Below are 9,666 nucleotides of genomic sequence, written 5' to 3'. Positions count from 1 at the left end.
CATCCAAAATGCGCACTGTTGATGGTCCTGCATCATCATCGCTTATGTTGCACTAGTGCCCACTACTGGTGGAACTCGTGCAGTGAGTTTGAAAAGAATGCACTACCAAGGCAAGAGCATTCACTCCTGTTCGTGGAGATCTACCTTTCTGCAAGTTTACCTCCTAATCTAATAAAACATTTCGGATTTTTGGATTTGCACTATTCTATAAGCCAATAGGCCTATGTGCTTTTGATGGAAATGGCTGTTGAGGAAAACAAACGAAAATTATTATAATACAATAAATTATGATTGTGTACTAAATAATTAGTAACATCTCAATATATCTCTTATATCATATAGAGTTGAGGTTAAGCGCAATCAAGTTGTCACAATTGTGTTTCTGCCTAAAGCATATATTTGAGTGCGTTCATTCAGAGACTGTGATGACGCGACTCTCAACACTGTAAATCTAGCAAAGTTTTTCATTTTTTAACCATTTTAATGCAGCCTACATTTTAACTCAACACTGTGTTCTATTACCTGCATGATATTTCAGAAAACTATATATATATATATATATATATATATATATATATATATATATATATATATATATATATATATATATATATATATATATAGTAGTAGTAGTAGTAGTAGTAGTAGTAGTAGTTTCCATTCACCACTATTGATGTGGACCACTATGATGACTTTCTGCTTCTGAGAACCCCAGAAATGTGAAAAGGGTCCATCGATGGGGTTATAGGTCAATCAGCATAAGTTAACTTACCCACTAAATGAAGTTGAACACATTTCCATCTTGGATTGCTTGAGGGAAAAGCTTGGAAAATGTTTAATGAAACGCCATACTCTCCACCACTCCATATTGATATACACTCCTGATGTAGCATGTCATTTGATCTTGTAATAGGCCCTATATATTGTAGGCTGCCTACTGGATTGATTATGAAAGTGAAATATCAAACAAAATAGTTTTTTTTCTTTCTTTTTTTTTTAGTTTATGCAACCCAGTTATAAGTAAATGTGATTTATAAACTGATTTTTTTAAACGCCTGGAGAAGAAGGTCGATGTTAGCACTAGGTGGCGGTAATGCGCTATTTCAGTTTGCGATCCGCTATTTAGCAATACAAGAAGAAAGAAGAGATGACTTCGACTATTCAGTGTAAAATATCAAAATCAGAGGCTAAGTCAATGATTAAAAAACATGTTAAAAAGTTGTGGCAAGATGAATGGGATAGGGGAGATAAAGGGAGGGGTTTTTATATAGTAAATTCTGAGGTTGGTCAGGCCAGGGTCGTCTGGTAATAAGGTGTCGAAGAGAAGAGGCAATTTTTACAAGAATGAGAATAGGGCACACCGGACTAAACAAAACATTACAGCTTATAGGAAAACATAATTCAGGAAACTGCGAGATTTGTAATGTGCCAGAAACAGTGGAACATGTATTTATGATATGTAGGAAATTTAATAGGGAAAGGGTTTTAATTAAAAGGAAAATAGAGGACAGTGGGGAAAGTTTTATCTTTAGAGATATTTTGTCTAAGGCTTCCGATCATAGAGTAATAAAATATATGTTTGAATTTTTAAAGCACACCGGACTCATTGATAGAATATAAGGTTTTAAAAAAGGTTTTTTTTTTTTTTTTTTTTTTTTAGCTTGCAGGCTACATTATTTCCAAAGATGTAAGCCATAGTGATGATCAGGCACAATTTATCTGGAGGGTGGCGGTAGTGCGCTAAGTTAGTCCGCATCCGCCGTTAAGCAGCCAAAGAAGAAGAAGAAGAGATAACTTCTCATGCTTGTTTCTTTCCGGGATTTATTTATATTGTCAGTGTACTAGTACTGTAGAGAGCTGTTCTCTTGAACGAACGACTTAAGTTATAAAAAAATGCTTCGGCCTTCAAATGCTCACATTGTTTACTAGCCGAAAGTCTCGAGTTTGTTAAACGGTTTGTAAACCCTGCAAGGCGATGTCTAAAGTTCTTGAGGCTTAAATCATATAATCAGGAAAATTGTACAAGACGTGTCAGTTCCATTTGCATTAATTATCCTCTACTGCAGTAAACCCGGGAGCGGATAATGCAGGAGTTTGATCAGACTGTGACGATCGGAGCGACTGTTCCGACAGGATTCGAGCTCACTGCGGCGGAGGAGGTTCAGGAAAAGCTCGATGCCACTGCTAGAGTCAGCAAAAACAGAGGAAGAATTTATTTTGATATAACAACAGATAAACTTGCTAAGGTCAGTTGTCCTCTCGTTTGATTCACATACATTTTTGTAACGACAACGATTCTCTGAGATCAGAAAGTGTTATTTGCGTAGGCTATTATTAACATAGTGGCATGGTATCTTGCGTACAGAAGAGAAGCCATCGGCACATCCGGTTTTCAGTAACATGTGCCATTCAAAGTTGTGACATGCCACATACATAGTGCAGTCAGCAAGCACGTACATAAATATTTCAATTAAAACTATTATTTGTGTTTTTTAATAACCCCCACCCAATTTATATTATATAAAAATATATATTTTTTAAAGATTTACAAGTCATAAATCCAACCAACCAGCTATGAGGGAAATCACAACATTACAAACTTGAATTTGAAGAAGAAGAAAAGAAAAAAATAAACAAAGGAACAAGAACAAGTAGCCTACTTAACATATTTATTGAATGAATGAACTACAATTCTATACATTGCAAGCAACATAATAAAATTTAAATATGATATAAAACGTTTTTATTATAACTACAGAAACATTGTAGTTTAAGTTTATTGCAAATTAACAAAAAGTTATTTGATGTACGATACGTGTGTCTTCTGCCTGGGCTGTGCCCATGTGGATAGGCCTGACTGTTCTTTCTGCAAGGAAATGACAGTCAGGACCCTCCGTGTCAGGATTTACACTGTCCTGAACAGTGCACCGTCGTTGAGCCGCGGAAGGAGAGGCCGATGCAGCCATGTGCAATAGTTTACCCATCAGATGATCGCACACTGACGCAGCTCACTCTTCAGCATTACTTGTGGCTCACACTGATGGACATGAGGGACTCCGAGAAGGCACAGCTACTGGACATGCCCATAAGCCCCCACGGCCTCTTTGGCGATGCTGTGGGTTCTTTTTTGGAGAAGTTCCTTGTGGCCCAGAAGCAGTCAAAAGTATTGAGCCATTTCCTGCCTAAATGGGCTGCTGCCCCTCCAGCGCGCTCTAGATCCTCCTCCGCTCAGCACTCGTTTGAGAATCAGATAGATCACCAGCTGCATCTTACTCGGGCTCGAGGATGTACCCGGAACCAGCTGTGCAAATCCAGGCAATCCAGTGCAAGCCTGCACCTGAAACCCAGCCTTGTTCCTGATCGGAGTGGTCTGAGGGGGAAACCGTGGACGACGAGCCACCAAGCAAGAGAGTTCACCTTGCTGTATTGCACCCATCTGTTCCCTTGCAGGCTGCAGGTGACAGAGGGGAAAGTTTGAATGTTTTGATGCCAATAAAGTTTGCAATCAAAATAAAACCAAATGTGTCTCAACAGCAGGACAACTTTCCTCCTCACTCTCACTCACACATTATAAGCAGGTCCCTGCTCCCGAGCGGCATCCTGCGGCGCGTAAGCCATGTGTGCTCCCTCACTCTCAACACAGGTGTTCCCCTGGCACACAGTGGTGGTCTAACATGTGCAGAGGCTGTCAATATCACCCCTCTAATAGGTGGCGACGCCCTGTCATTAGGCAGCGGGGTGACCCAGACGCATCACAGAACACTACATCCCCTCTCTCCCTTTGCAAGCGCATGGCATGCACTTCCAGAGGTGTGGGAGTAGGTAGTAAACACGTTCACAAGCAGTTATACACTTCAGTTTGCACGCAGACCACCCCGCTTCAGCAGCGTGATGGTGTCGGAAAGCCATAAACATCAGATTCTAGATTATCTTTGCATCCTTTTTTTATTTTAAAAGCCTCAGATCATTTTTGTTGTAACTGCATTGAAATCAGTGACCATTACAATTCTTTACAATTTCTTTTTTTGTGTTTCGTGAAAATTGGTTTGAAACGACATGATAGTGAAGCAGCACTGTCTATTTACCTTCAAATTGTCATGTGATTTTTATTTCTTTCTTTCTAAAGGTACATCACCTGAAGTCTCTAGACAATCTGTTTGTTGTGGTAAAAGAATATGACAACTACCAATTCAAAGACACAAAGGTATGTGCAATATTTTACTAGTTGTAGTTATTGACAGTAATGTTGTTGAGTGCCGAATGAGTACCAAAGTTTATATAATACCTCGCATACATGTGCAGGTGTTATTTGTTTAGTTAATGATGGTTTCATTAATAAAATAATGCTTTAAAACAAGGGTGTTAAACTTATGTTAAGTCATGTTATTTATGAAATCTTGGTGTACTAATAGAGAGAATGTGATTAATTCCTCTGGCACCAATAAAAACAAGAATAAATGTTATGATGATTGATGTAAAACACATGGAATGTACTAAATTCATTCATGAAGGCTGGAAATGAAAAACGCCTTATATTCAGGCGTGCATAATTATTAGGCACATTTTCTTTTACAGATAAAATAAGCCAAAAAATAAATGTAACTCAGACTGAAAAGTAAAAACTTATTAAATGCCTATGAGAAGGATGCAATACTAATGCAATACTAGAAATTGCAGTTAAGGCATGACCATTGGACAGTGAAATGCTCATTGGGTCAGCAGGGTCAGACAAAAACAGGTGGAGAAGAAAAGACACATGTTAACTGCAAAAGAATTAAGAATGAAGGTGAAGAATTAAGTGTAAAATCATCAGGAACCCTTTAGTCTCCAGCGCCACCATTTTCCAGAACTGCAACCTACTTGGAGTCTCAGGTTGACATTTCAGTCTGAGTTAAATCTCTTTTTTGGCTTATTTTATCTGCAAAAGAAAATGTGCCTAATAATTATGCACACCTGAATATAAGGCGTTCATTTCCAGCCTTCATGAACAATGATAAATCACTTTTAAATGATTAAATACAAAATGAATAGTAGTTATTAAGATTAGTGTGGTTTGGAATTGGTCAAATGTGGCACACACAAAAAAACCTAACCCTAAACCAAACCTTAATCCTAACACTAACTCTATAGTAAGTACATGTAGTTAATTAATATTACTCAGTACTTGTATAATTACATTATAACAAGGACATCTTAAAATAAAGTGTAACCTATAATTTTAGAACAGGAAGGCATTTATTGTTTAATGTTGGTTTAACAGGAGGAAGTGGAATTGGATTGGCTAGAGCTGGCCGCCAAGCTGCCTTGGACCAATGCTCTAGAAGTGTGGAAGTTGAACAATTCTATAAGAAAGAGGAAAGGACGTCGGAAAAGAGCTAACCCTACAAAATCAGATCAGTGTGGCAATGTTAGCACCTCATGTACTGATACTGTCTTGTCAGATCCTGAAGAGCTCTGGGTAGATCTTGAGGCTCTAGAGGTGAAGGAGAACCAAAGAGATGTTTCTCCTCAGCCAGAAAATGACTCTGAGGAAGACAAACTCTCTGAAATCCAGGATCAGGAGTCAGGGGTAATGCCTCTTAAGTTTCGAGTGACATGCAACAGAGCCGGAGACAAACACTGCTTCACCTCAAATGATGCGGCGCGAGACTTTGGAGGAGCTGTGCAGGAGTTCTTTCAGTGGAAAGCAGATATGACTAAATTTGATGTTGAGGTAAGGTTCAGAAATTCTAACACAAAATGTTGACCTCTTTTTTTCTTTTTACTATATCATCCATTCTAAACCTCATATGTGTACCTTATATTTATCAAAAGTGCTTTCTTTGGGAAAGAAAAGAAAGTGCTTCTGAGTGCACCTTTTAGTTTAATTTAATTAGTGTAAAGTTGTTCTTCTGTAGAAAAGAAGAATGGGAGCCTAAACCATATCCAGTGTGGTGTTGTGTAAAGTAGTAATGACAATAAAATATATTCAGTAAAACAAAGAGAGCAATTGTAACAAACATTGCATGTGTTTCTCTCTATTTACAGGTGCTGTTGAATATCCACAATAATGAAGTTGTTATAGGTATTGCTCTCACAGTGGAAAGTCTACATAGGAGAAACATCACTCACTTTGGCCCCACCACTCTACGGTCTACACTGGCTTATGGCATGCTTAGGTAAGCAGCATTCTTGTAAACCATCGCTTCCAATCATTATTGTAGGATGGTCACAATAGGGTGTGTTCACACTTAGCATGTTTGGTTTGATTAAAACAAACTCTGGTGCGATTGCTCTGTTAGTGCGGTTCATTTGAAAAAGTGTGAACGCTGCCACCTGAACCCTGATGCGCACCAAACAAGCGGACGGAGAACGCTGAAAAGATGGGTCTCGATCTGCTTCCAAACGAACTCTGGTGCGATTTGACTGAAATATGAATTAAACACAGATCAAAGACATAAAAAAAAGAAGCAAAAACAGGTATATGATTGTGGCGAGCAGGACGAGGCTGAGGGCACAATGATGTCACAAGATGCAACCCTAAAAAGGACGGAATCCTCAAGCGTACCTGTTTTTTCACATCATAGGAGCTACTAGGGGTGGCACGGTACATGAAAAAACATCCGAACCGTTCGGTTCGCTTGTCTCGGTTCGGAGCGTGTGTGCGTCGCACGGTTCGACGCATGCGCAATGTAGCCTCGTGCCCGTGCTAATACAATGCTAAATCATAAATCAGATGTATGTAGAATAACATTACGATGTCCAGCAATCGATTTAAATAGTAACACTCGGTTTACTTAGACCTTTAATGAGATCTACTCCACTATATGTTGTTTTTTCACGTGAATAAATACATAGATCGACTGTTTCACGTATGTACTTTAATGGTCCAGTGGCAGAACTTTTGCCAAGCGTGTCATAGGTTCTGAGTTCTAATCCGCACTCGTATATATATTTTTGCTTTTTCATCAAAACCGATTATGTTTATCAGTGGTTGTATATCAAGCAGGGACAGATTTGTATGAATTTTGTTTTGTGATTTCACCGGAACGAATAGAGAGTATCCCCAACGGATTGAAGCGCGCGTCCAAGTGAAGACTGTGCGGCGTGTGCGCGAGCCACAAGAGAACACAGTATCAGCGCCACTGATCGCAGCGGCAACGAGCACTTTGATCACTTGATTAAAAAAAACACATTTCAGCGCTATATTGCTTTTTATTTAACAAACGAACGAAACGAATACTGTGCTAGTTAACTGGAGATGTTTTATTTAATTGTATTGGTACACCTGTGCCGGAATATGGATGGATGGATAATTCAGCTGCGGGCGCAATCTTCTGGTCAGAAGAGGGAATTAATTTGGCGCGCAACTCTCACAGTGCATTATGGGTATTCTTTAGTTAGCCGTTGAGTGTACATCAGTTGTACTCTCGTTATTGCAGTGCATTGTGGGATTGAATGGGTGAACTCAACAATGTCCACTATGGTTTTGGAAACCACTACAAATGGCTGTCCTCTCAAATAGTGCCCTATTTAATGGTATAGGGGGCGATTTCAGACAGCCTAGGTAAATTAAGGAAGACAGGAAATAAACGCAGGAACTGGGAACACATAAAACTAAACCAAAACAGAACATAAACCTGACTGACATAAGCGAACCAGATTTTTTGTCCGATCCAAGAGAATTAAACTACTTAGTGTGAAGACCGATTTAATAATCTAAAGAACTTTTTTCTACTATAATAACAGAACCATTCGTGCAATGGAAAGGTTACATGGATGTTAAAGTCTGCATGAAATGGAAGTTGTGATAGTCTTTACTCCCCTGTTGTGACATATATGTGAAACGGCTTCTCAAACAAGAAAAAATTTAGGGAAGTTTTGATTTTGTCCATGGGGAGTTAATTGCACCATTTAAAATTTTTTGATTTTGTTGTTTTTGCAATGTGTATTTGAATTGGCTATAGGTTGAAAGAAATGCATTAAAGAAAAACTAACAAACAATTATGATTGTCACTGATTGTTATACTTTTCTTTTCTTTCTTTTTTCAGACTTTGCAAGCCACAGGTGTCAGATGTGATTGTAGATCCCATGTGTGGAACTGGAGCTATACCTTTAGAGGTTTGTTGAATTATGACTAAACTGTTTAATGAATTTGCAGTCTAGTCTTCAGTTATATTTCTGTGTTAGAGTGAATTGTTTTTAAAAACAAATGCTCTTTGTTTTATCAGGGAGCCATGGAATGGCAGAATTCATTCTTTTTAGCTGGAGACAACAATGGCATAGCAGTCAGCCGATCGGTCAATAATATCAAGCACATTCTGAAGAGAACACATGATGGAGGAAGGTGAGGCTTTTGATAGTGTCCTGCCAACCTTTTTGGAACAGTGTTATTTTAGTATTATTTGTATACTATTGAAGTTTTATTCAAATTTTGAATTTTGAAACTCATATGAGATCATTCAAATATATAAACAACATAAACACCTTTTTTGTGTGACAATAAATGACTACAGAAATGACTCCCGGTTCAAATGTTCACTGTGTTCACTTCATGTTGTATTTGTAGCTCTTCAGGCTTGCCCTTAGACATAGTTCAGTGGGACTTGTGCAATCTACCCATGAGAAGCAGTTCAGTGGATATCATCATTACCGACATGCCTTTTGGAAAGAGGTACTGACAGACATCTGGAGTTATAGTAGCTATAAGTTTAGAACTATCCCAATTTATCATTGCAATGAATAATCCTATTACAGTATAATTATATTATTAAGCGTTTGTGTATTTAAACTCTTTGTGTTGTGTATGCTTTGAAGAATGGGGTCCAAGAAGAAAAACTGGGAATTATATCCTTTATGTCTTCGAGAAATGGCTCGAGTTTGTAAACCGGGTACAGGAAAAGCTGTGCTGCTGACTCAAGATAAAAAGTGTTTCTCAAAGGTGTGGCTACTTTGAGTTCTTCAAAATTATAATTTATAGTTCTTAATGTAGTTAATTAAAAAGCATTTTGGAATTTAGGAATGAAAATGTCATGTGAAATGGAACATTCAGCAAAAAAATGGAATCCAGATTATTTTTTTATATATATATATATATTATGAATCTAGCATAGTTCCTTTTCATATTTAATGCAGAATGTTTTAACTAGATTTTTCATGACTTAGTTATCAAAGCAAAGTCCATTTCTCCCCATAATGGCTTACTTTATCTGTCTTTCTCAGGCAATGTTGCAGATGGGGGGACTGTGGCGGAAATCGCACACTGTTTGGGTGAATGTGGGAGGATTGCATGCTGGCGTTTTTGTGCTCAAAAGGACGGCAGTAGTTTTTGGCTCCACTTCAGAAGATGTAACAGAGCCTCATACAGCAACAGAACCACAAAAAGAGAATATGGAGGACGCAAGTCTGTGAGAAGCCTGGAAGACAATTTCACAAATCCATTTGCGTTCCTTGTGGGCTTTGTGTGTGAGTGTGTGTGTTTTAAGTTAAGTTAACATGATCCCAAAGTTTTCTTTTTCTTTTCTTTTTTCCTAATTAGTTGACCTGAGACATAGTCTTTGGCTGTTCTGATTCCAAGTTAATCTTTGACTGTTCTGATTTCATGCTAATAAAATGTTCAAATGTTTGTTCATTTCGAGGTGATTTATTTCTTTGTGAAAAGTGACAATTACTATTTGCAATTACTA

General features: G+C 38.1%; 1 protein-coding gene across 1 annotated transcript; it reads left to right on the top strand.

The window, feature by feature from the left end:
* The first annotated feature begins 1,760 nt into the window (after window positions 1–1,760).
* thumpd3 (THUMP domain containing 3) lies at window positions 1,761–9,605 on the top strand. The gene is made up of 10 exons (XM_082136918.1): window positions 1,761–1,954; window positions 2,067–2,246; window positions 4,127–4,204; window positions 5,261–5,713; window positions 6,028–6,158; window positions 8,032–8,101; window positions 8,212–8,327; window positions 8,550–8,654; window positions 8,798–8,921; window positions 9,203–9,605. Exons 2-10 carry the CDS (start codon window positions 2,085–2,087, stop codon window positions 9,389–9,391), a joined length of 1,428 nt encoding a protein of 475 aa, XP_081993044.1. The 5' UTR covers window positions 1,761–1,954; window positions 2,067–2,084; the 3' UTR covers window positions 9,392–9,605.
* The last annotated feature ends 61 nt before the right edge of the window (window positions 9,606–9,666 follow it).

This window comes from Leuciscus leuciscus (assembly GCF_965113295.1).
Source record: "Leuciscus leuciscus genome assembly, chromosome: 14".
Taxonomy (NCBI): Eukaryota; Metazoa; Chordata; class Actinopteri; order Cypriniformes; family Leuciscidae; genus Leuciscus; species Leuciscus leuciscus.
The sequence above is the reverse complement of the archived record's forward strand: the minus strand, read 5'-3'. Positions and strand labels throughout refer to the sequence as shown.

What these genes read in the sequence shown, in the direction of transcription:
- thumpd3 (XM_082136918.1), top strand. Translation starts at nt 2,085, where the DNA reads ATGCAGGAGTTTGATCAGACTGTGACGATCGGAGCGACTGTTCCGACA. An exon ending in CTGGCTTATGGCATGCTTAG is followed by an intron (nt 6,159 to 8,031) that starts GTAAGCAGCATT and finishes TTCTTTTTTCAG; the next exon opens with ACTTTGCAAGCCACAGGTGT. An exon ending in ATAAAAAGTGTTTCTCAAAG is followed by an intron (nt 8,922 to 9,202) that starts GTGTGGCTACTT and finishes TGTCTTTCTCAG; the next exon opens with GCAATGTTGCAGATGGGGGG.